The 26,651-nt window shown below is 46.5% G+C and overlaps 1 protein-coding gene across 2 annotated transcripts in view; it reads left to right on the forward strand.

Annotated features, from left to right (window-relative positions):
- The window catches only part of LOC149354398 (nose resistant to fluoxetine protein 6-like), an 86,878-nt gene that overhangs the window by 24,999 nt on the left and 35,228 nt on the right, over window positions 1-26,651 (forward strand). For both annotated transcript variants that reach the window (XM_089583312.1, XM_089583313.1), the window contains exons 4-10: window positions 4,390-4,474; window positions 4,593-4,684; window positions 6,097-6,276; window positions 6,919-7,012; window positions 16,478-16,564; window positions 17,010-17,181; window positions 23,404-23,486. In XM_089583312.1, the coding sequence (XP_089439438.1) occupies window positions 4,390-4,474; window positions 4,593-4,684; window positions 6,097-6,276; window positions 6,919-7,012; window positions 16,478-16,564; window positions 17,010-17,181; window positions 23,404-23,486 (793 nt within the window). The remainder of the gene's footprint in view (window positions 1-4,389; window positions 4,475-4,592; window positions 4,685-6,096; window positions 6,277-6,918; window positions 7,013-16,477; window positions 16,565-17,009; window positions 17,182-23,403; window positions 23,487-26,651) is intronic.

Here is a 26,651-nt window from a genome sequence, read left to right on the forward strand (position 1 = left end):
ATGCCACCATTGACAACATCAGCTGGCACGCGTTTAACGAATGTGTGCAATTTTATGCGTCTTCAGATATTTTTCACTGAATGCCCAAAGCTTTTCATTGTTGGCTTTCTTACTTGCGGCCGCGTATTATTACTCCTTGTTACGCCTGCGTAGTATTTACACTGTGCATTTTGCTGCGAGGCTTCGTTAAAGTGGCACTAAAGGTGAATACTGTGTCAGGCTAGACTGATAGGTTTCAATCACGTGACACAAAATATGTCGTATATACCGAAAATAAAGTTTTTATATGCCAGAAGATTGCGTAAAAGCGACGTATACGTGGCCCCGCCACTCGCAATTTCATGCAACTGAGGTTATGTTGTGTCTATTAAGCTTTCTCGTGGAACGCTAATTCGCCTGTCTAGATGGGCAGTTATCGTCGAAGTATAGGAAAGCAGCGCGGAGAGCCTAGTCAAGATTGTGGTGCGCCTCGAAATTAAAACAGCGGAAATTATACGACGGCCAGATACTAGGCTAGACGCTTCTTTCGCCTCGCACTTTGTGCACTGAGGCTGCGTGTGGCCATTCTATGCGCAGAAATTACAAAACAACAACCTCTGAACGGCATTCGCTCTGTGTTGGACTGGTTATACTTCCCAGGCGGCCGGTGAAGCAGTCTCGTTCTCACTTCAGCCGTCGGATGGGCTACTTAGTGCAGACTGCGAGCGTTCTGAAATTGGAAAGTGTGCTCACATTTTTTTTTAATGCGCTCATGCCGACACGCGAATGCATGCGCGTCATCAAAGCGCGATGGCAGAGCGTGGTCTTTAATGTTTTTGCGTAGTGGAAAGACAATTATTAAAAACATTAAATAACTACTGCATACATCCATCATCACCTCGCGTTTCATTTGACTAGTTTAAAGAGTTTCCCAGCGCATTACGTAAAGCGCCGGCACGCGAGGCCATATTTTAGCGCCTTTCATTCGTGCGCTCGTTCTCGAAGGAGAAGCTGTAGTATATAGATGCGCTATGCAGCTAAGTAGGTATTAATGGTGCCCGCGCTTCCTCAAGAAAAAGGCATAACTAGTTGACGTGTGTGTTCTTGATTACGTGTGCATTTCCTGCTGGCAGGCGGCAGACTAGAGCTGGGCGGAACGTAACCGTATTCTTTTCCGCTTACGACTAGCAGGTATCAATTAACAAACGTGTAAATCGCATCGTCCACAGCAGCGTCAATCACAAGGGTATTATGCAATCATACTCCTCAGGCAGTCAACAAATACGCGATGATGAACAGTACAACGCGCCGCTTGATGAGGAGTTCGCGCAAACTTTTTGTCCTCAGATATGGTGTAATATGGAAAACATTCAATCATCAATCTATCATCATTTATTTCCAACATATCGTTGGGGGTCCCTAGGCGGAAAAGCTGTTAGGAAACAGCTTGAGAGTGCCTGGGGCCCGTACAAGGCAGCAACGTACACTACACTGCAGTGAAATAATAGTTCATCAAACAAAAAATAGTGACATTTGGTACAGTTAGAAAATTTGCATTTCACAGGCAGAAATAGTCACAATTTTTTTCCTTTCTTTTTGTTTTGTAGATAGGTGTAAGGGTTAAAGCAGATTAAACAAATGTTTTCAAAATAGCACTGATAGAAGTTATGAAGTTACAGACTTAAATTCATTATACAGCATCATTTATCTTGAAACAACTAAGCATACAATTACTAATAAAGGAACAAATAGTTCACGTTGGGATCATACTGACAGAAATAGTTCGCGCATCTGTTTCGGGATCGCAGTGGTCAAGTCAATACCTTGCTGTGTAAGCTTGTTTAGCAAAAAAGGTAGATTGTTTTTTTAGGGATTGCAACGTGTAGACAGTGCGTCTGTGAGGTATTGACCACTTAGCTCCGCTACTGTTACGATGGTCGCCTGTATACAAGATTCCATGACTTTCCATGACGAAAGCCATGCTGACATTCAGTGAATATGTTGTGTTTAGAAAATAAATAATTAATACGTGTGAACATTTTTTTTCTAAACTCTTCGAAAAAACAGGAAGTACGGAAATGGGCGTGTAATTATTTATTTATTTTATTTATACAAATACCTGCAGCGCCCAGGGGCATTATAGCAGGGGGGGACAATAACAGTAAACATATACAAAAAATGAGCATGTCACAAATATTAAAAATAAACAATAAGGCACAATTGTCTAAAATAAAATAGTAACGCATCACTGAAATGGCGGTCTGAGAAAACAAGTTCTGAAAAGGTGGAAAGCTTCTACGACAGATTGGCCGCCAGGAAAGAGTGAAAATGTTTATCTGTTTTGCAAAGTTCTATGCTCTTGGGAAGCCTATTCTAATGTGAAGAAGTATGAGGAAAAAAAGAATTACGGAACACATCAGTTCGACATCGCGGTACAAGAACTTTCAAGTTATGATCGCGGCGTTCAGAGATGAAATGCGGAGGTAGAATGTCGTTTTTGTCACCACCCTTAAAGTCGAGGGAGACCTTCACCATCTTCATGTTATTTGAAAAAGAACCAGATTCCTAAACTATGTTGTTAAATATACGGTCGAGGTACGGTGCAGTAATGTCGATCACGGCCTTCACGTGTGTTATTTGAAGGCGTTCAATATCAGTAGAGTTGCTGTTTTTTAAATGTGTAAATGTCCGGCATATTTCTATTTCATCGGTTGGGTCAAAAAAAAAAACATTAGAGAGTTTTAGCTGTGCGGGTTTGTGCGCTCGCTCCGCTCAGCGAGCTAGCGGGAGCGCTACTGCGCATGCGCGAAGCGCTCAGGCGGGAGCGCCCGAGCGGAACGGCTCCTCCGCCCCGCTCCCGCGCGAGCCAAGCGGAGTCCGGAGCGGGCCTACGAGCGGGCCTCGCGCAAAGCCTTCTGGGCTCGCGCTAGCCGAACCAAACGTAAACATTCAACATGGCGGCCGCCAGCGCGGGTCTTGCCGGATACTTTTTAGCATGGCGAACAGATTGCAGGCGGTGTCGGATAACTTGCGAACGTAACTCGATCACGATCGACGCTCGCACGCGTAGAGGATGAATGCACACGCTAGACTACGCTACAAATATGTACACGCGCACGTTGCGAGGGGTGACGTGCGTGGTCTTGGCTTGGCTCTCGCAGTGGCAGACATTTAATTTTTTTTGTAATACGAAAGCTTCACTGCTAAAACCAAATTACTGTTGTTACCAGAAAGCATACAGCAAACGTAAACAGCTATCATTTATTTATTCACGCATATATCAGGGAGGCTTACTTATAACCATTTTCTGGCAAGTCCAGTTACCACCACTAGGAGGCGCAGCGAGTCGCCTCGCTTGAGCGGACGGGGAAGACGCTGCGCTAAAACTCTACTCTTGCGCGACGCTCCGCTGTGGCTCCGCTGTGAACTGCGAGCGGAGCGGACAGTAAACCCGCTCAGCTAAAACTCTCTATTGTTTCCCGGTATTGGTAATTAAGTACCATGTCAGCCTGCGCATTTGCTCCCCGTACCATATTCACGAGGTGTGCATTAAAAGTCTTCAGTCAACGAAAAGACTCCTCCTCCTGCTCGCAAGGTACTCAGCATCCCTCGCAGCGCGCATCTACACTTCACGATAACCCACAACGCACCGAAAGCCGTTAATAATGTATGAGTTTGTGAGCGAGATCAGCAGTTTGCTCTGCAGTCTGCGGCTGCCCTCGGTAACTTCACGCAGTTTCTTTCCCACTCACGAAGCCCATTTATACTCAACGCGTGCGTTGCAACGAGATGCAACCGACAGCATCTGCGTTTTAAAGGGAAGGAAAGGGGGGTTGCGCTGAGGCGGCCTGCACGCTTAGCACGTCCCTGCCGGGAAGGCTTGTTTCGGTTTCCGGCCACGATTCCGGTCTTTGGTAGTGGAATCGCTGAGAGGTTCAACAGCTCGGTCACAAACGCATTATATAAATGACGTAACTGTGCTCATTCTTCTAGGGTGGTTTTAATGTCGAATGGTTTCAGAGCGGTCATTTGCAACGCAGCCACCTCCTGCGCTGAAAAAAAAAAAAACGTTGGTAGTGTTCTTTAAGATGTTTTGGAAAGACTTTTCCGTAAGTAGTTCTGGTGGGTGAAAGGGGTCAAATTGTACTGCTCCTAAATGTGCATAAAAACGCTTAGAGGAAATGTTTTCCTCAGTAATGATTTCAGAGTTATTGTAAGCAGCCAAAGCCATTTTCGGAATATATTTTTGAACAAAAACTTTTTCATGCGGCTATAAAAGAATAACTGCTGAAATAATAACAATAAATGTTAAAATTTATTATTGTCTTTGCTTGCACAGATCCTTACACAGCCTCTCATTTCTGCTCTTAGATATGGCTTGCCATTCTGCGTTGTGTTTTTGTCTTTCAGTGCTCCCTGCTGCTGCAGATATCACCATATCTAATTGCGTCACAGCTCTTCATCCTGGCCTCACCAAAGGTCAAATTATTATACTGTGAGTATAGTGGACTTGTTCTCCAATGTTGTTCAGCAAAGCACTGCAATCTAGTGGTATGTATGCATGGACTACTAATTACCTGCTTCCCTATGTTTTTATGATTCTTTTTCGTTAGGTCGTTTCTTGGTGTTCTGGCTTTGGTGGTCGTGTTTGCAACAGCAGTGGACCTATGGAGCTCACAAAATGGCCACAAAAAGAAGAATCAAAGTGAGTAGGAAGAAAATGTTATATTCTATCATTCTGCCCGCTTAATGTATTTCGCGCTGATGCGGTTGACGCGTAAGGGAATGAATATCACATGAAAGAATTGTTTGCCATTATTTTTTGCTTCGCCGCTACAGTGCGTTTTGTTCAATTCACAAAATGTCAGTAAAATAAAGCTAGAATTCATACGCCGCAATTTGTCTGAACGTTGCGGTAAGCCGCTTGGTCTTGCTTGATTCATCACTGATTATTACCGCTCGGCGACTTGCAGCTGCGACTTTCGCATCATCGCGGACAACTTCTGAAAGATCGTGCCCAGTATTTTATGTGTATTAGTTTGAGCAGAGTGCTCCTCTAGGATTTCCTTTTCAACTATATTTATTCTCATTCATGCCATGGAGAGTTAATCAAGCACTCCTACTAAGGTTTCAATGTGAAGGCACGGTAAAGGTGCCAATGTGGTGCACCGACCAGAAGTAGCCCTTTAAAATCTTTTGCACGTGGGCCACGTAGTCGTGTGTTCCAGAAATAAACAAACAATCTAACGCCGACCTGAAAACCGAGTTATGAATAAACAACCTCCATTCAAGAAAGAGAACTGAGTAAAATGTCCCGGCTAAAGAACAATCTCTCATGCGACCGTTCTATTACAGATCGTACACGAGCGCTGAGTAAGAAGCGAAATTTCACTTTGCAACAAGGCGCAATAATATGCCGTAGAGAACTGTGGGAAAGGAGTGGGAAAACGTGGAACGCTACACGATCGCCTGGAATCAGTGTAGTCACGTTACAAATTAAAAGGGATACGAAAGAGGGCATAAAACTGAAGATAAAATTCATAGGAACCGACGGCGTAAAAAGTCGTGGAAGGTAATAAAATGGTTAAAACAGTTAAAACAATAAACTAAGTAGCAAAAAGGGTGGGTAGAAGCCGTAAAACCGCGTAGACAGAAAAGAGGATAAAAACGATAACACAAGGCGAAAAAATAGGTTGAGGGTCATTAGAGAAACAGGAAACCAGTGAAACAATCAATGACCATGTGGACAAGAAATAAAGTATTTGCAATGCCACCTACGAATTCGAACTCTTTCCTAGACAAACTACTTTCGACTTTGTGAAGTGACTACATCAATTCCTGGCGATCACGTAGTATCCCACATTTTTCCACTCCTTGTGGGCAATGTATACGCCTTGTTCCGAAATAAAATTTCGGCGCCTGTGTACGTCATTTTCTTCTTGTGTCCTCGTTCTGCGCCCTGTTTTTTTTTTCGGCATGCAAAAAACGACGCGGGACAAAAACCGGCCAGCTTTTGCCATGTGTCCTTCATTGTCTGGAGTTTTTGACGTGCACTTATCTTTTCACGTTTTACAAAATACCGCGCCGTGTTCAGTTAGCTTTTTCGTTCCTTTCCAGGTGCGCTGAATTCTGTTTTGACATCATTTTCTGTTGTGTCGAACACACGAATGATGCTTCACGTGGCACGGGACAAGAGCTCTGACGCCTACAGCTTGAGGTTCCTGCATGGAATCCGCTTCTTCAGCATTGTCTGGGTTGTGGTGGGGCACTGCTACGGTTCACCGTCTGACGTGTGGTGTGCGTGAGTCCATGCGACAAAACTTTTCATCAATCTGCATGATTTACCATTTCCCTCTAAATGTTCAAATAAGACCGAAATACCGATTAGTGAACCTAAAGTAAGCACATAACCACACCTATTTTTTTCCTCGCTAGCAACCCATGGTAACAAGTAGCGCTAAGTAAAAGGGGAGGAGGTATTAAGGCGAAAGGCTTAATACATCCCAGTTGGTTATTGTGTAATATTGTGTAATAACCATAGTAGACTTTTGTGTAACTAAGCTGCGCAAACATGGTTTGGCAGGAACCAGCTCGTGCAGCTCAGTGCCGAGTAGTCTCATGATTTCGCAAAAATCGACGCTCATAGCGAGGAATTCAGTGCATCCGGAAATAGGCCGGCTGGCACCACACAGGTGAGCGTGTGCTAAAAGGGAAGCAATGTTCGTCGAGCCCCCATAACATGCTTATTTATCCTCTGTTTCATTCCTGACTTGGGGAACGCGTTCACTTCAGCAGATTTGTACGCTATGTTCTTGCAAACATGTTCTGTCAGTGAGCAAAAGACCGCCTTGAACGATTTTTCCCGACTTGTATTATGTAGTATTCCTAGATAAAAATTCTATGGGAATACTAAATCATTTCTCCTCTTTTTAATCGTAGCCCGAATGCTGAACTTGGTTATATACGCTGACCAATGGCATGTTATGATTGCAACAGCTGGATACATCGGCGTGGACAGCTTCTTCTTCCTAAGGTGTGTATGTTGCACAGCCCACCTTTTCCGCTTGAGACGTAACCATACGGCTCAGGTGTTCGCATGCTTGTCGCCAGACGCTGATAGATGAGCTGTTTGCAAGGTAGAGATCCTAATCATACAGCAGTTATGGTATAGCATGAAGATCTGAAAGTTGAGATACTGCACTGATGTCCGATTGCACACATTTTAGCGGTAATCCGCCTTTTTCACGACGCGACTGCGCATGCGCCCACTCCCTGGCGGCGGCAGCGGCGCGAAACACTCTGGAATTGCAGGCAAAGTGGCTTCCTACGCCGTCTGCTACAGTAGTCGCAGTGCTGACCACTGAGTGCTACACGTCTGACGATGCCGACGACTTGTGTCGCGTGTGGCTGCAATTCTCATTGTATAAAGGAAAGCGGCGTCGGCTATTTTCGGTTTTCTAGCGCTTCACGAGACCGACTTCGCCGCGAAGCATAGTTTATGGTTCAGGGATTCAATTTCATTTTATTTCCATAAGGGCTCCAAAGGGGGTGCTACATAAGGGGTGGCAAGATTTAAAAAGAAACATCTACAATAACAAGAACTTTTTTTACATTTTGAACAAACTGAGATGAACACGTCATGATAGCAACGGTGATTGGAAGGTCGTTTCAGTCTGCAGCTGCGCGAAGAAAAAAAGGAATTTGAAAACGAGACATTCTGAGGACGATGATGGGCAACTTATAGCTGATAGTTGGTGTGGTTTCATATGCGTGTGGAGGGAAGATAATAAGGTGCGATGCGCATAGAGCTGTTAAAAATTTTGTGAAATAAAGATGGGCCGGCAATGCGACGACGGAGCGATAATGGTGATAATTCTTATTCTGTTTTCGAGGAGGTAACGCTGATGTCATGGGAATGCGATGAATGAATGAAACGAGCAGCGCAAGTTTAAACAGGTTCGAGAGCATTAACAAGATCAGCTTGATGAGGATTCCAAATGGCCGATGCAAACTCCTATCTAAACGATCTTTGCGAAAACGCGGAAATTAGGCAAGTCTGCAGCGATTTCCCTATAAGAAGCACCACTGCTAACCACGTTTCCGTCAAGATTAGTAGGTTTCTGGTGGAAGATATGACGATACTAAAAACGATGTCTTGCTTTTAAATGATACTGCGAAAGGTGGTAAAAATTGCTGACAATGAAAGTGCTGTTGTTTTACACGCTTTAGAACAGTGTGTCGGTAGAGGATGATGGCTGCTATTTCATCTCTTTCACTGTTCTGGTTGCTTCATCAAATATGTAGCGTTTCCAAACAATATATAATGTTTTGAACCGCAAGGAGAAATCATCGGATATCGTTTTGTTTAAACGACTAATTATTTTTGAGTATGACGAACCGGCACGGAAAAGACTTCGCCAGTACTGTTGTCAGTGCCTTTGTGTTTATAACCACAGGAAAGGATGCTTTCTTTTGATTTGGAAGAGGTGAATTTTACGATGATCGGGCTGTTACGATCACTACAATGACGCCCGAGGCGATGAGCACGCACGATTAGATTAGAGTCCATGGCCAAATCTACGTGTGCGGAGCAATGACGAATGACTGCTTCTTTCGAGTTTGCATAGGTTTAATTTGGTTAGTGTCGGGAATATTGTAAAATAAGTAGTTTTGCGGCAGGAGCGTTTTTTTGCATCACTCACACGTGCTTCCAGCTTGTCGAACTTACAGGTGAGTTGAGTGGTTAAAGTTTTCAAGGTTTCTGTTTCAGAATGAATTGTAGAGAGGGCAGCATAGTGCTATTCCAGAGCGTTCATCTGCTTGTTCAAATCTCTGAAGTTTGTGTATGCAGTTTTCAACTCTTTTTTGATATCTTGTCGATCGGAGATTAATGTAGCTTGTTCGGTGGTTAGCTTTTCGAGCTCGGCAAGTGCAGTGTAGGAAAGGTTGGGGTTGGGTTAGTTTCTGCATCACCTGACAATAGTAAAAGAGAACGAATAACGAATATTTCGCAATAATACTGGCGCAACACTGTAGACTGGGCAGCTGGAAAGAAGTGATTGCTGTTTTTTATTAAGGAAAAAAAATTATTCCTGAATTGCATTGTGAAAAACAGAGGATTAGTGGACTGCGCAGTTGCATAGCTACCGAGTCCACAGAGCGGTAGCGAAGACAGCCCGGTCTTTAGAGGTGCGGCAGACGTCAATGATCCTGGTGATGGGGCTGGCCAATGCTGGCCTGAGATGCAGTACTATGGCAGCGGTGAAGGCAGGTGCGACATTGGTGACAGTGCGGGTTGATGAAAAATACTGTTTTCATGGGTGTCCAGGGTCACGAGAGACGAAAACTCACGGGAGGCAGACGGCAGATCAGCGAAAAGTAGTTTCATGACGAGGGTAAAAGCAGCAATGTGAAAAGCAGAGGATTTGTAGACTGCGCGGTTGCACAGCTACCGAGTTTCACAGCTAAGTGCCTCAGGCCATGTGGGAAGCCGTAGTGCAGTGCTCCGGATAACTTTTGCTACCTGGGTTTATTAACGTGCGCTGACATCGCACTGCAAACGGGCCTCTAGCATTTCACTCCATCGAAACGCGACCACGAGGGCCGGTATCGAACCAGCGTCTTTTGCGCCAGCAGCCGAGCACACAACTAATGAGCCATCGCGGGGGGCTGGGTCAAGGCTGTTCGCTGGCGGGACGATCACGGCCGCCCTTGGTCCTTGGGGGCTTTCAAGCACGTCAAAACTGTGCGCGAATAATTTTTCGATAGGTACGGACGAGGTACTCAGGTTAAATACGTGTGCACTTCATGGTGAAACCTTTAACTGATTGACAAGAAAACCCTGCACGCCACCGCGGACCCAAACTTCGTCCCGATTTTTGTCGCTTTTTAAGCAACAAGGCCTCACGGGCGAGTGCTTTGAGCTCGCGGGTTCGATGCCAGCCACGGCAGCCGCATTTCGATGCAGGAGAACTAAAAAAAAACATCACTGGTGTACCGTAAATTTAATGCACGTCAAATAACTCTAAGTCGTATATATTAGTACGGAACCCTGCACTACAGCATCTCACGCAGCCCATGTTCCAGGGCGTTTAAATTCACCTACAAATACCATTGCGTAAGCTCATCGCAGATAACAATTTTTTTGTAAGAAAAAAAAAACAAAGATGCATTGTAATGGTAACCTAACTGTATAATTTGCCTCACACGCTCCTAGTTCCCCACCAAAAAGCAGCTCCAGTTCGAATCTCGGTAGGGCAAAAATGATTTAGGCATATACATGTTCATTTTTGAATTTGGTTAATGCGGTTAGTTAGGCGTGTTGGTACAAAACTTTCAAAATGAATCTTTCAGAAAAAGCAGCGCAAAAAAGACGTGGACAAAGACGAGACGACAAGGACCGGCGCTGAACTTATAAGTTCAGCGCCCATCCTTGTCGTCTCGTCTGCGTTTACGTCTTTTTTGCGCTGCTTTTTCTGAAAGATTCATTTTTGAAAGTTTTGTAGCGCGCAGCCGTACGGGCAGCCCGACGACGGAAGAAAAAATAAAGGACACGCTGGCAGAAATCTGGTCGTTTCATGCATTCCTGCATTAAAACCCTGAAAACTGAGATCATACAGCACCAAGCACAAACAAGGCCGCCCCTTCATGTACAGAGGGCAAAACACATGCCTAGAACAACCAAACTGTGTGTTCCCCAGCTCCCAAAGCCGCTGCGACCAAGAAGGCAAAAAATGACGATGAAATTCTATGAGTTTAACTGCACATGTTTACATCCAGACCATTTTTATCCACATCTTATCGCTAGTTGTCGCATGTATAGCCCGAAACACGCTCAGAACGCGTTCTAGACATGCGTTTTGCTCTCTGTACATCGCGACGACTGTACATTTATCGGCCTTCATGCAACGCTAGGCTGCGCCACGATTTTGCGAACCAAAACAGGAAATAACACTACCGCCGTTATATGCGGAAAGATGTTGATAATATTGAAAGTCAGTAATGCAGGAGCCAATTTGCAGGCGTAAGTGATCAGGCAGTACTAAGAAAATGCATTTACCCGGCTCGGCGATGGCAGTGAGCATCGGTGACATCTGCACACATTTTCTGCACTACGGCATGCACGATGTAATAGCCCCCTTTCATAAAGGGAAGGCGTATACAGCGGAAAACGTCATCTTCATTAATACAGGCTAGTTCATTGAACAATATGCTGCCTACGTAGCCCTCATCTCTCAAGCGGCGGCCTATGTTTAAAAGGCGATCGCATTGCATGTTGGACGGCCGTAGGCACCGAAGAATATGCTGTTCGTTGGGCGCAGCAAACTGCCTGGGGCTTCGTACCCAGCCATCACTAATACCTAGAAACCAGCCAGATACTAGGGTGTTGCCACGACTAAGGAGGACTAATGACTAAGGAGCAAACCATCCAGCCTGGTTACTTTTGGCAAACACGACACCGTGGTTTTCTTTGCACTAGACGGCCGTGAAAACGTTACAAGAGTATCGACAGTACTCGCTCCTGCGCGTATACACCAAAAAAAAAAAAATTGTGGCTCTCCTGGAAGCTTGGCAATATATTAATAACCACTATTTAAAATGGTTTTAAATAAAAGAACATGTGCAATTCCTGCGTGTCAGATGCAAAACAGCGCAGAACGACTTGGTAGTAGCGTTATATGGCAACAGCCTTCTTTCCATTCTGGCAATCAGTGCCGAAAAACGAACGCTTGCAGACTCCAACTCCTTTGCTACCATTCGCGAATTACCTGCGTAAAAGGAATCTTCACTCAGCAAAGATGCGCACGTAGGCGGGTTACTGTTGATGTCAAGGCCATCTACAGCGCGGTCGAGCGCATTAAGTACACAGCACCTACCACTAAACTCGGCGCATTTGTGCGGCCGCAGTAAACTGAGAGGGTAGAATTCATCAGCAGTGGCGCAAATGACAATGAGCAATTCGTTGGGAAGTTGGGAAGCGTTTGCTACAGTCTAGCTCCGCAGTGAATGAGCAGGAAGTTGTGGATGTAGCGTACTTGAAAGGATTGAGTGGAGTGAAAATTTGGATGCTTCAATTCAACGCTATGTGATTGGCTAGCGCCAGGAACTTCGGTAACACTGTATAATTTTCTATTTCCGTCTTTCATCAGTTTGTAAAGGCGAAGCATGATAAAAAGATACATTGTACCAAAGGCAGATCATGAACGTGCTGTCACCGCTCCGGGGTACCCACAACATAAAATTTCAAGAAATACCTTATTCATACCTGTTTCGCATGCTCGTCATTACGTGGAAAAACTCCTGACACTAAGGCATGTCAGGTGAGGTTTTTATAGCGATCCTCGCCTATGCGTAGGAGTCGGTGCTGCCAACGTCAGGCGTTCGCACAAGGCAAAGGCGCAGGACAAAATGTGAGAAAAAGTGGAGATGTGAGCGTGCCGCACATGCTGACCGTAAGGCACCCGGAAGCGTCGGTGAGCAGTCACTGAACCACAACACCGAAGGCGCCAAGGAGGGCGCGTTTACGTGCTGAAGCCAGTCCGGGATTTGCCATGTGCGGGTGGAGCTCGTGTCAGTCGCATAGGGGAGCAACGCCGCGCGGAAGCTCAGGCGAAGGACGCCGCGCGTAAAGGAGGACGCCACAGAAGGACGCCGCGCGGCCAGGGCTCGCAAGCGGGAAGATGCGAAACGGAATAAAGGCCGCTGTGTCCACCAGAGCATTCGCGGTAGGTACAGTCAACCGATACCAAATGTAAGATGGGGGCGAACCTCGAGGTGAGGGCGCAGTCTCCAAGCTGTCCGTGCAAGATGACAAGATCCTAGAGTGCAACCTCGCCATGAAGCCACCCGTGAAAGGCGCCGGCATCCTCAACTTCATTCAAGTTCACGCTCACACAAGATGCTTCATCCGCCCGTGGAAGACTCGTAAATCAAATCTGTGATTTATGCGAAAGCATCAATCGCAAAATCATTAATCGAAAAGCACGAGGGAAACCGGCTGGCGTTGATCATCCTCATTACCACGAGTGTGTTCTCATCATATATAATTTTTTTTTTATCGCCAGCGACACTGGTAGTGACTATGATGTATGGTAGCGCAAAGGACACACGACGGTCGGATAGGAAGAAAGGACAAGTGCCAACTCGCAACTGCTTGCCAGTATTCCTCCGGCCCATTAGAGCGTTTTCCCAAGGTCATTCACCTCCGATTAAACCGCCTTCAGCAGGCTTAGCGCTAGTCGGGCAGATGGTAGTTACGTCACACCTCGCCATATCGTGACTCCACAGCTGCACCGCGGCGCTCGCTACACGTGAGCTGCTTTAGAGGGGACAAACAGCTGCTTCGCGGCGTTCGCTCCTCAGTGTGGTCATGGGATGGTGCGGCGGCGGCTAGGCCGTCAGTGTCTTCGCTTCAGCGCAAGCGTCACATTCAATCGGTCATGCTGCGAATGTAGCCCGGTGGGACGCTTATCTCTCTAACGACAGAGAGCGCAACCGTGGCAAACATGCGACTGAGACCCACGAACGACGAGATCCCAGGCTGTCCCGTTACCGAAATGCTTACCAAGCTTGGAAGAGTGCCATGATTAAAGCGGCAGCAGCGACAGCGGCTCTGAGACACTTGTAACATCATGCATAACCGCGCTTACATTCATGAAACTCGGTTCAAGGATAGTAAAACCTCCGCATTTATTTTCAGTCTTCTTGCACTTCACAGTTTGTTACACTTTTGGCGAACTTAGTATATAATTATACACCAGGACACAATGCAGTTGCTGTAGCAATGAAAGCAAATGGCTTAAAAGTTCAGCTTTTACTTAGCTTACGCCTAAATTCAGCGAGAGCAGTGCGCGAATGACTTCCTTCCATTGATATTCATGTATACTTGCGTGCATTCATACGAATGCAACTCTAAAACAACTACTCTACCGACGCTGCAGACCGGTTGTTGTTTTTATATATTTAATACGGTGCTATCTGTTGTGCCGCAACCACAGCGCTACGAGGCTACCGCCACCTGTTGCACCGCGTGGCAACCGCAGTTGGCATTCAATCAGCCGCGTGCGAACGCCCGCGGTGGAGGGGGAAGCGGCGGGTCCGTGTGACGTCATACCCCCGGTGCGCTCCGCGGGGCGTCCTACCAACCGTGACGCAGGGATGATAATTCATGCTTAAGATTTTCAGGGACGTTCCTTTGAGACGCTATACCCATGCAGTCTAAATCTAACTCTTGATGTAATTAAGCGTCTGCGTAGTTTGCATACTCAACGTCGAAGACATCGTGAATAAACACTTAGGAGAATCGGGTTCTAAGAATTTTTGTAACGCGTTTAAGGGGCACGCGGATAACGGCGGATTTTTCCAAATTTTCAAATTGTGCAATGATTTTTTTTCACCCTCGGATTTCCATCTGCCTTCTAAAGAAAATTACAGCCAAATATGCAGTAGATATTCGGAAAATGGTGTCTTATTTTTTTTTGTGCGTGGTCGTTGAAAATTAAGAAGAATCGCGCTTTGATGGTCTCGGTGCAAATTCCGCCAGCTTCCGACGACGGATCACCAGCATCTTGGCAGCAGCACAAGAATGAGGGCTCGAAGATCAGGGCTTCTGTTGATTGCAATGAAAAATTTCTCCAGTCAAAAACAAAAACATACGGGGCGGTAAACAAGACAAATGAGGGTATAAACGTTAAGGTTGATTTTCTCATATTCAACTTTTTGTCCACATCTTATCACTCACCCCTTCGGCATTTCGTTACGAATGACAGTAGAATGATTCTGATTATTGTGCATGAATCCCGAAATGTTCAGGAGTGCAATAAATTCTCAATTTTTTATGTACACATGCAATAATTTTGGACAGTTATTTTTGTAAAAAACTATTTTATGTAAATGTGCATGTTCGATTTAAACTTTTATTGTCATGAGTACTGGGCTCTAAAAAAAAGAACTAATAGCTATACTGCACTGAACACTGCTTTGTGAACACGCAGACATAAAACGCGTGGGCATTTTCTCTTTAATTATTTAACGCCCCGGGGATGACTTTAGGAGAGTGTCATTTCTAAAAACACAATGACTACACTACATACCTTAAAAAAAGAAATAAGCGCAAAAATTTACATACCTGTGTCAAAATGCGTTATAATTCATGGGTAATTAACGAAAATGGCTGTAGCTGCCATGTCCCGCCTTCAGCAGTACCCTGCGCGTGTATGCTGGTTCAAAACGGGCAGTACTTTTGCGGAGGGGTTAGGGTCAAATGGATCTCTGCCTTTTGTCGCAGTCATCGTCGTCGCTTTGCACAGATGACTGCGGCAACTGCCTGTTCTATTCTTCTCACGCTTCTTGATTCTGTGGCGTCTTCTCTCGAAACGATGTAGTGATAGTGGGCCGTTCGGTGTCATAAGACCAGCCCATGTACTTTATTCTTCTTCTTTCGTACAGCGACTCACTCACACGCACAAGCCGCTCAGTACGAATTCGTTGCAAATGTTGGTACGGATTGCTTCCTTGCGCTACCTGTTGCTGCGCCACCTAAGTGCACTAGAAATCCTGGCAGCTGCGGTGCCCCTGCAGCGGCACACCCTTCGTTAGGGTATACCAACTTCAGTGCAGCTTCTGATGGTCTTTTCTGAAGCTTCACAAGGAAGACCCCTCTATGTATCACTGTACTCTCGTGGATACAACTCTCGCTGTAAAAGGGGCAGAAGGTCGCATGCCACTACGCGCCTGTCACGAAACTTACGAGGAAAATTTTATGCTACGCATATTCAAAACAGAGGTGGTGTGGCTCGCTCCTCACGAAATGAGTCTAGAAGAAAATCCGCCGGTTCGTTGAAAACATCGTGAGGGTTCATCAAGAGTTTAGTTGACGCTGAGCGCGTGCGACTCGTTTTTTTTTAATAATGATTGTTCATTGAACCATCAGAATATATCTTCGGGCCTGCCGAAGCCAAACGTGGGCTTCACTCCATTCCGAACCGTTATACCGAGGTTTAATAGCATGGAGCCGTTTACTGTATACTCCAGATGGAGTGGAACAGCTCTCCTAGTAATGTCAGCAGAGGGTAAAAATTGTTCGTCATTCCTTGATTTCCAAAATGTGCAAGATTTTGTCCTCCGCACTGTAGTGCAATGAACTTAATCGAGGGAGAGAGGCGTGGGTCACAGAGAGTTCTTTATTTCATTGATTTAATTATCAGCGTACGCACTGCGCGAGTATATGCCATTGCAGAAGGGGGATAGAAAGGAAAAAGTTAAAAGGTAATAAGGAAAGGTACAGGTGTTAAAACTTACCATCTGCGAAAATCAAACATTACGACAACAAAAGAAGCGAATCATTTCAAATGACAGCACCAAGAGAAACAATAGTTCTGTGATGAGCATTAACGGTTCTGCTTTAATTTAAAAACCAGGGCGTCTTTCTTAGGTATGATGACTGGAAAGCGTATGTTCTTTTTTTAATAGTTCTTTCAAATGTCATGATTTCTTGCAGTGGATTTCTACTAGCTTTCGTCGTGAGCAAGCAGAAAAGGAATGGAGTGGTCATTTTTCTCTTTGCTCTTGTTAGAAGACTTATCAGGTATGTTTTTGTAGCAATAAGGCAAAACTGAATTTTAAATGAGCATTCAACTTTTGTGCCACAAGACAGTTACGAGGGTCTATCAGGTTTCTGAAGCGATAATTGCTGGTTGTTTTCGTCAACATTTTTACACGCTCCTTGCACCCCAGGGTAAATTTTCTGTATTATAAGCAAGGATTTAAATTTCTGAAGAAAGAGTGGTGAAGAGTCGTGCCTAAGAAAGCTTCTTAATAAAGACGGGACACACACAACGGAATCATTTTCAAGTCAACATCACCTCATTATTTGGCCGATTGATTTACTTACTAAGTGATAGGTTATCAGTGTTCAAGTACTTTGTCTTCATAAAAGAAAGCCCTTTTAGGGGGGGCGGGGGGAAGGGCACTGTAACAAACGGTTCGTCGTATCGCCAATACCTAACTGATTAAAATGCCAAATCTTTCAGAACCATGGTTCCGCTGTTCTTCGTGGTCATGTGTCTGTACTTGCTACCGCTCATGGCCTCCGGACCGAACGCTAAGACATTCTTCGACAAGATCCACGATGAATTCCAGAGCCAGTGGCTGGTTTTACTGCTACAAGTACAGAACTACGCTTTCAAACTGGACGCCAGTTCTGTAAGGATTTTTTTGTGTGTGTTGTTGAGTACATCATGGGTACCACATCAGGCTCTCCTACATATTGTAGAGAAAAGCGCTGACCAATGACTGCGATATGTGGTCCCCTTAAACAATAACATGTTTATGTCTACCGATCTGTTTTACAATAAGTAAGACAGCTGAAGAGTAAAATTTGTGCATATATGGCTTTATTCGCTTTCAAGTGGGCGAACATTTAGTGAAGGGCACCTTAAAGGTGCTGACTGCGCAAATCTTATTATTTTACTGTGTTCTAGTTATCATTTTCATATTGCTCTAGCAGCCATCGAGAGTTATGGACCCGACAGTTGCCTGTGGTATTTAACACGAAATGCTTTCAGCTCTAATTTTTCGCACCCTCTATTCATTATCCTACCAAAACTGTGTCCAAGTTGACGCAGAAATTGATTTCGAAACTAACCTCAAACGCCTAAATCTCGAACCAATTTGTATTCACCAGAGAGAGAAAAATAAAACTTTTCTTTAGTGTAGGGGAGAAGTCCTCGCGGTAATTAGGCAGCCTAGTGAGTGCAGAAGCCGTGAAACTGAGGCATCCCCCAAATGCGGTACACCAGACTAGGCTGGCCATCCTAGCTGGGGCTTGACAGCTGAGCCTCCCACTGCTCTTCGCTTAGGTATTTGGAGCCGATGGTCCCCACACTATATGTGTTCGGATGCTTGGTATTTTGCCGAGTTCGCATTCGTTGCTGTTAGTGGTGTGTGATATCCTGTGAAGTGAGATGCCGTGGACGTTGAATTTTTCGGAGGGTGGCTGCTTGTCTTGGTAGTTTTGAGTGGGATGGAGAATATATTCTGTAAGTTTGTAATGCATGAGGATGTCAGCATATTTCCTCAGTACATCCTGAGTTCTCCGAAATTCCTCTGGCAGTGGTACCCTGTTAGCGTCTCCTCAGGCTGAAACGCTGGCAGCCTCCTTTCCTGCTAGGTGGGTGTGTCCCAGGAGTCCATATGATGTCGGCGTTTGAGAGATGGCATGCTGGGGTATAGCAGACGATTTGAAGTGCTGCGGCAGAAACTCTTCCCTTTCGGCGGTTTCTGCATTGGAACTGTGAATTATTGATTATGATGGCCCCTTCCTTGCGCGTCGAGAAGGCTAAGACGATTTCAGCCTCTTCTGTGTGTGTGCAGTTCGTTGGAATAGTTCCGCAGGTCTTTTCTGCAAAACGTGGAATCCATGACGCAGCTTTTTCAGGAATTCTGGACAAGCGCTTAAGGTTTCCTCGGCTGCCACAACGTGGCGCATGGCTTTGAGCATTCGAACATAGCGCTTTGACATCCCCCGGAACTTAAGAAAGAAAGAGAATAACCACGTGGCTGCAGAACAGGACTTGATAAACCGCTAGGCTTAGCGCCACTGACTGGGAGCTCTCCCGAATTCTCGATAATGGATGGAACGTGCTTGTCTTCTAGGATACCTTGCGACGTCAGCGTATCTGGTGTCCGCTTTTGCTCCGTATGCTTTAATTAGGGCACAGACTCCTGCCAGTCGCCGGTCTTTGTGGTAGGCGGGATGCATATTTCAAAGGATGGGGGCTAAGGTAAATTAAGTGCAGATGCCTTCCGGGATGCGCTGCTTGTGTGCATTTTCGTTCTACGTCCTTTCCGTATACTAGTTTCTTGTGGGTTGCACGTCGTGTTTCTCTTAGCTTCAAGCGTTCCAATTGGTTGACATTGTGTGCCTCGGCAAGCTGCTCCCACTGTGAAAGACCAATTAGAAGATTCGTTACGTACAGGCGCGTTAGGATATACCAATGGTGATTTTGATGACTTCATGGATGGGAGCGTTGTGTGTTTCAACTTCTGCCTGGTGTCCCATATGTTATGCAGAAAAAAAAACTTTGGTAGCGTTCCCAAAAGTTATTTCAATAAACGGCTTCACAAACTGAGAACCTCTGCTGGTCAACACCTCCCACCACCTCCTATATTTCAATCCAGACCCCATAACTGGCTTCGCTGTGGGAGCCCTTTGGATGCCTTACTGGCGTCTGCGAGGCGCCAGTCATATGAAACGACCTTTAACATCATAGCGTGAGCTGCTGAGGCTGCTGCTGAATACACAGCCTGTCGTATATTGCACCCATTCATGTGTAGCATGGAGGAAGGAAAAAAAGAGGAGAGGCCCTTTCCACACAGCACCCTGGGAGAAACGTGTGGAGGAAATCACGTGGTTTTTTCTCGATTGGGAGGCCATCTTACTCCGTCAGCTTAGCAACGGCGTCGTAGTTGCTGTTTACAAACCGGGCGATAGCAGACGGCCGCGGCGTAGCATTTGAGGTGCGGCGTAGGCGTGCTTTCCTCAACTGCTCGAGTTTGTTTTTGATCGTGTTCACAAGCTGACGTTGGCGCCGTTCTCTCATATTTCTCATATCTCAGGTGGAATTCGCTGCAAAACTCTCGTTGTTGCGTGCATTGATTTCAACGTACTCGGCCACCACGATCGCACGGGCATTTCGTCTACTGCGTCACTGCTCGGAGCCGTCGGGAGACCGCCGCTGCATTCGCGCTGTTCGTTCACCAGTGATTCAATACGGCTTGCGCTAGAGCGGTCGTCGGCGCATTGTGCGGACGTTTCGCGTCCTGTACGTGCAGTGTGTGTGTGCCATTCGCGCTCCCGTTTACATCGGCAGTGAAACCTCGTTGCTACCTATGCGTGTTCTTGCAACGCTCCAGCGATTGTCACTGATGTCGGTATAACCGTCATTTTCGTTTTTCGACGATTGCGCTTGTTTGAGCGGCGGGGGCCATAACATGGGCGGAGAGCGATATTGTAAAGGAAGCAGCTGCGCTCGCTTTGCTCTTAGTATTTACAGAAACTTTGTTACATGCCCGTTTGAAGCGTTGAAGCGTCTAGCGAGCTATTTGCCTCTGGGACGTGCCGGGCTCAAGTGTATTCGTTCATATTGTAGCGTGCAACGCGAAATCGAACACCAGAGTACGAAAAACTGCTGCGGTCCCTCAGTGGTGTTGTTGTTGTAGCCTACGACAGAATGGCACATACCCTCAGTGGTCCGAGCGCGCGAGCGAGAGCCAACTAACTTCTTTCTCTTCTAGTGCATGCACTACTTCTGTCTCTTCGAATGCATGTATCAATATCGTGGCCAATTCTGTGCTTTTGGTCACGCGCTATGTTTAGACCGGTTTCCTGTAGCAGGTTTGCAATTGCTTTTCTAGCTGATGTCATGGTCAAGAAGTGCGAAAAAGGCGAAGCTCTAACTGAATTTGGTGGCCTTTTCTCACATGTGTTTATTGTGCCCATGTCCTGTGATAGTGTTATTTGTCGTAAAAAGTACGTGGTGAAATGAGGATCCGCATGTGCGCTGAATTTCATTGATGCTTGTGGTGGTATTGTGTTCAGGAAAGTAAAAACAGCGCTAAATTTTATACAAACCACACAGAAAGACGGACAGCGCCCATCCTGTCCATCTTTCTGTGTGGTTTGTGTAAAATTTATGCTGTTTTTACTTTCCTGAACATAATGTCACACCAACTAGCCCAGCAAAAGGGCCTGTGGTTATGTTGAAGAAAAATAATTTGATGCATTCATTACGTACAACAGATCGACTTTCATTGCCTGTATTGTCGATCACAAGTAAAGTGTGCTACTATGCAGTGACATTACAAACTAGTATTTCACCAAGTAGAGAAAAGTGGAGCGTGTGGAGCGTATTGACCTTCACCTCTCCCGGTGAAGGCAAATTTCTAGCGCTGAGCTAATCAAGCAAGCATACAAGTTTCGTCGAATGCAGCCTTCAGATTCCCGGGGACAGGCGTTGCCAGGGGGGGAGGAGGGTCTTATGGCGTTTATGACCGGTGCCGAGCAGTTGGAGACCGCACGAATATGACGCAGTACGAAGCAGTAACTGGAAGTAGCCGCCTTTCTGACACGGGTATTTCCGCTTTATTAACTTTTCCGCTCACGAACACCAGCATAGGGCACCCTAAACCGGCAAGCAGCCAAGCGCCACTCGCGCGGGGGCCTGCGCCCATGCGGTAGCACGCTCCTTCGTTGGCTTTGAAACGCGCGCGCAATCGGCGCGGCGGCGAAATGTAAACAGAAGCCCGCCAGAGTAAGATGGCGCCGAGCTTGTTTCCGGCTTCACAAAATGTCACGTGACGGCCTCTCCTCTTTTTTTCCTTCCTCCATGATGTGTAGCTATCTCTCTTTCTTCTTTTCTAAGATGACATTCGCTGTGGCATTTGTTCCGCTTATCGGTGCTTCTGACTACACAAGTGCAAGCTGACAGTTAAAGTACTTTTGTGGCCCGTGACTCCGTTTTAAGCCAGCGCCTGCAGGAGTACCACGAGGAATGAGCTCTTCGACGAGCCAGATTAGTCTTTCTGGCTAGCAGCTCGCATGAAAAACGCTAGTGTTCAGGAATATTAAACATGCGGTTCACGAAGCGCCACCTCACGAAGAAAGGGAGAACGTTAAAAAAAATTACTTCTTCCAGTTTCCATCGTAGGGCGCCAGCCAAGCATTACCCTGTACCACTGCTCGGCGGAGCCATCGAGCAGGCGAAGGCCAGCAGGCGAGGGAAAGGATGGGGATAACGATAGGAGAGGGCTCAACCGGCCGGATCCCCCGTGTCTGGTTGTCATTGAGAGAAAACAGGAAGAGCTGTCCTCGCGCTACTCGGCCATGGTTGCGTTGACGCATTGAATCATTTGTAACTTCTTTTTTAAAGATATGGCGCAACCTGGTAACGACTAAATTTGTGCGATTGGAATAGATGATATTACTTTCAAAACCCTGGTCGTTCCTGTGTGGAAGCGCAGCGCAGGGGGAGTAGGCGTACTGGACTTACACGAAAAAAGAATGTCATCAATCGTCGCCATCGCCAGTCTCACCTTGTCCTACGTTCTCGCTGCCACATTGATGCAAAGAAAAAGGAAAACGTCGCGGTTGTTATTTCGTCCATCGCCTCTCATGTCTCCTGCATTCACTCTGCGCTTCCACGTGCTCGACTGCAGTAGTGCTGCAGCTGCACAATGAAGAGTGTTGAGTCAGGAGCTAGGAAGCGTCTTGTAGAGATAAGAGACACTACTTGGGTTTGAGGCCGAGGAAGAAAAGGGCGAAACTACGTAGACAGCAGCCGCACACAAAGATGAGAAGGCGGCAAAAGTGACCGCACGTGTCGCTGAGGCCGAAGACAGTGGTAGTGGCGGAAACATTTTTTGAGACAGACAGAGAAAATCGAGTGGGGCCCTGTGTCCAGGGCTCCAGTACTGAGGGCCGCTGTTCTGGCTCGTTTAACTAGGCCACCTTGGTCACCTGCTTGTGCTCGAGCAGCGCAGCTTCGCAGGTCGCCGTTAAGGGGGGGGGGGGGGGGGGTTAATGGGTAATGGTGGCGGCTAAGCAGCTACACTAATATATGGGGTCACTACAAACATAACTAAGAGTGGCACAACGTGGAATCGTCTTGCCGGTTTTTTCATCACGCACAAAGGAGCCAAAGCACGCACTGGTTAAAAGTCAGGTATTCTAATGAAACTGACCAGGCTGAAGAAAGGGAAGCTAGCGCTGCAGCATGGGAAGCCGCTAAAGGAGCCAATGAGACGCAGCGCGCTACTCAGCTCAAAGGAAAGAAGCATGCGAAGGCTCATGACGAACCGGTGGGCTAGTTCATTACACATACCAAATTAAAAGATTGTGGCTAGCATTGTCTGTCACTCTAGAACGTTCTACGCCATGTACAGTGCAAAAGCGGCCCAAAAAGAGACAAGGAAATGAAGGCACCCAACTGAGCTCTGTTGCATGTGCGGTGTTGTGCGTCTATTTTTGTGCTGTTTTTGTTTGGACATAAATCGCCAACCTGCTCTAGCCGGCACTCATGGTACGCCGGTCTTGGAAAGTATTTCATGCACGCCTATTTACCACTAAGAGAGTGGTGCGAAAATTTCTGCTGAAAATTCTTACCGACCGTCACTGAAAGCAGAGTTCACGCAAAGTGCGATCTACCTTTGTGTTAGCCATGTGATTGCGATCGAACTAGCGTAACAGAACTAAGAGCATGTATATGTTCTTTTTGGAATATGAGGTGCTAAAGAAGCAGGGACACAGCACAAGAGAGACACTAGGGCAGGTATGCCACGACTTTGTTTTACGCAGCTCAGTTAACATGACTATCGAAAAATTATCGCGTAGCCCACTTCTCATTCAGCATATGTATCTATTTTCAGCCTTCGTTTGGACATCTCTGGTACCTATCTATGGACTTCCAGTTCTTCCTTTTGACCTTGCCGATACTACTGCTGCTCAAAAAGTAAGTAACAAATGAGCGTTGAGAAGAAAATTTCGCTCAGCTTCTTGTCTTTGGCGACCACACATCGCAATTCCGGACAAAGGCATTTTTGAGCGAGAAACCGTTTATGCACGCAATTTTCTCACACAATGTAAGATTTCACAATAACAATGAATACAACCGCAGATCACATGGCAGCCTTGTTTCTTTTTTTTCGATAACGTTTTTGGTATCGTCAGAAGCGTTCCCCATTAGTTTTCTATTGCAGTCTTAACTGTTCGATGCGATCGATGGAAACACTTTAAGAGGAAGACTTTGCTACCGAATAATGGACCATTACTTTCGATATTTCCATAACAGTGTCTTACAATTTTCCATTTTTCAAAATGTTTGCTCGAGAAAGCTGGACATGAGTGCGGCAGACAATCACGGCAGTGCTTTTTGCGAAAACCAGGAGAAAAGCCAATGGCCAGAATGTACCAAATCGCAAATGACGATGTATTCTGACAATATGCAAATCATTAATTATTCTGTAACTCATTAACGTTAATCTAGAATCTCTTTTCAAAGGGCCACCTCAGGAGTGACACGGCGATACCTGTAAGGTATAACTTTAAGAGTCAGATCAGTGCTTTTGTACGGTCTCAGTATATTTTGTCTTTTGCACACGGTTATGCGGACAGCAACCGAGCTTTAATTTCCGCCAGCAAACATTTTCTTGATATGAAGGCCCGTCTCCTTTAAACATGACGCTAGACAGGCATGGCGACCTTTCTGTGAACCCGCTCTTCACCATAGTATATTACGGGAGTGGAGCGAAACGCGGAAGAAATAAGCAGATTGTCGCCAGTAATTTTTACTCACACATAATAAAAATTAAATGCTGCTTAACTGTTCTCTACCGTACTGGCATCACGGTCACCAAATAAGAAAAAGCGAGCTGAGTAAGAACAAAGCGGATTTAATGAAATTTAAAACTTCAAAATATCGCATTTTGTTCAACTTCATGGGACAAAATGAGACAGTGCACGGGGCAAAATGAGACGCCCCTCCAAAATCACCATATCATTCATTCTTGCCATGAATGCACACGAAGTTAGCTCCATGGACAGCTAGACAATCTTTACGAGTCTATTCGCATGGCAGACGGTCTACTGAAACAGAAACCCTCACTGTTTTATTCCATGGGCCACTACAGTATACGCCGCTAGTTCACCACTGCACTCTCCTTGTAGCTTTGACATGAGATGTTTTTCAATTTCCTTCCTTCTTCACAGCTTTTTTCTGCTTTAGTCATATATTTCATGCTCTTTCATTTAGCCGTGCTGAATGAACATGCGATTTGTCTGGATTTGTTGCGCGTGGACACAAGGTTCTTCAAAGCGATTTCAGGCCAGACAGAAAGAAGCTTGCTGCATTGTGGAAATGCGTTGTACAAATAATTGTTCGTGCCACCCGCACAGAGAGCGGTGCTATAAGGTCCGCAAGCCTTTTAGCGCGCTGGCACCTATAGGCTCCCAAAGCATCGCCGGGTGGCGCTGCTGCGCCTGATGTGCAGCGCTATCTATGGGAGAAAAGTAAAAACTGGGACGTTAATCGCTGCTCGCGTTGCTCTCACCACGCTTCTTTGCACGTGCGCTTTCTTGCACGTGCACGCGCCCGCGCTGTCGCGATATATCGGCTGCATTGCGACTCCAAGAAGACCGTTCAGACTGATCCGCAGTCCCGCAATGCAAACTTAATTAAAGGGGGAAACTGATTAGTGGCGTCTACTGTGTGGAGCAGACGATCGACGACGAGGAGGCCCATTTCACTGTAAAATGCGTTTATCGAGTTAGTAATAACGCCGTACCGTATGACATGTAACTAGAAGTAAGTCCACTGTATAATATATGGTCGAAATATGCGAAGTACTATAAGCTCTGCAAAATAAAGCGAGGCACTCGTTGATCGTAGTTGTCAGTCGTTGCATGCGATACGCAGGGCGATCCACTTACTTGCGAGTCGAGAGGGCATGCAACCATGCAACAGTTCGTCAACACCATTGTTCGCAGTTGCAAGTGCGACCTGCGGGGCGCCTTCTCGCTTGCAGCGAAAACAGGAGGATGTCGTAACGGTATTGATGTGCACCGCAGTCGTACAAGCGTCATGATGACTGCGGCAGCGGCGCGCTTCTCAGGGCCGGCCTGCCGGCCTGTATGCCTGCCGCCGACGTCAGAAAAATACGCTTATATTGTTTGTTCGCATTCATACGAAGCCCTGGAGTAGAGCAACGTCAAAAATGAATCATTTTTGAGGATCGTTGGCCAATACCGAGTTGCCGGTAGAAGTGGTAACTGCGATACATGCATATTTCTTTCCCAAAGCCGCTTTTCTGATGCCCAGTGCCGCTCGCCTGTTGTCAGCTGGCTCCGCTGTTAAAGGCGTCACGGTAATCGATCGCAGCTTTATTTAATTATGTGACGAGGAACCTATTAACACGGTGACGCGAGTACCACCCGTACTACAGCGCTGGTCAGTTCCGAAGTGCCTTCAGCTGCAGCATCGATGCGAAATGGTTAGGCTTAGTGACGACTACGGCAGCGAGTGAGCTGCGCAGTTCGTCGCCCGGCGTGTCCGCGGGCGACGTCGTTGCCGAAAGCTCGACTGTCCGCGGGCGGCGTCATTGCCGATAGCTTGGCTGTCTCGCCGATTGGTTCAGCGGCTTGCGACTCGCAGTCGCAAGTCGCAAGGCTGGAAAATCGAGCAGCGAGCGACTTGCCTGCGCGTCGTCAGCCACTTTTTCCGTGCACGGTAGGGACAGACTTACTGGTTCTCCGAAGAGCGCGGCCGCATACTCGCGTGTTCACCGTAAGAGTGGATCACCCTGTACATACGCTTTGGTTTTGTTTTTCATTTACAGCATTCGTACTACCTCCTTTTTGCTTCGCCGAGACCGCGTCTGTCAACGCGAAGATTGCGCCTTGCGCAACTCTCCCGTCGCACGTGCACACAAAGCTAGCAGGGCGTCTGCTTCGGCGGCGCCCCGACTTTCCGCTGCTCGCCGCTGCGGCGCTGGAGTCGCGCTTCCAAACTTCAGCTTGGGTTCCCTTGGCCATTCCCCGCATGCAGCCGCTGTGTGTTTGTCTGTTTGTCAGTTTGTCTGACGCCTGCTTTTTGACCGGCAGCTACCTGCCCCTCGGGTGG

The sequence above is a fragment of the Amblyomma mixtum genome, chromosome 3 (assembly GCF_055824585.1).
Source record: "Amblyomma mixtum isolate Tamu chromosome 3, ASM5582458v1, whole genome shotgun sequence".
Lineage (NCBI taxonomy): Eukaryota > Metazoa > Arthropoda > Arachnida > Ixodida > Ixodidae > Amblyomma > Amblyomma mixtum.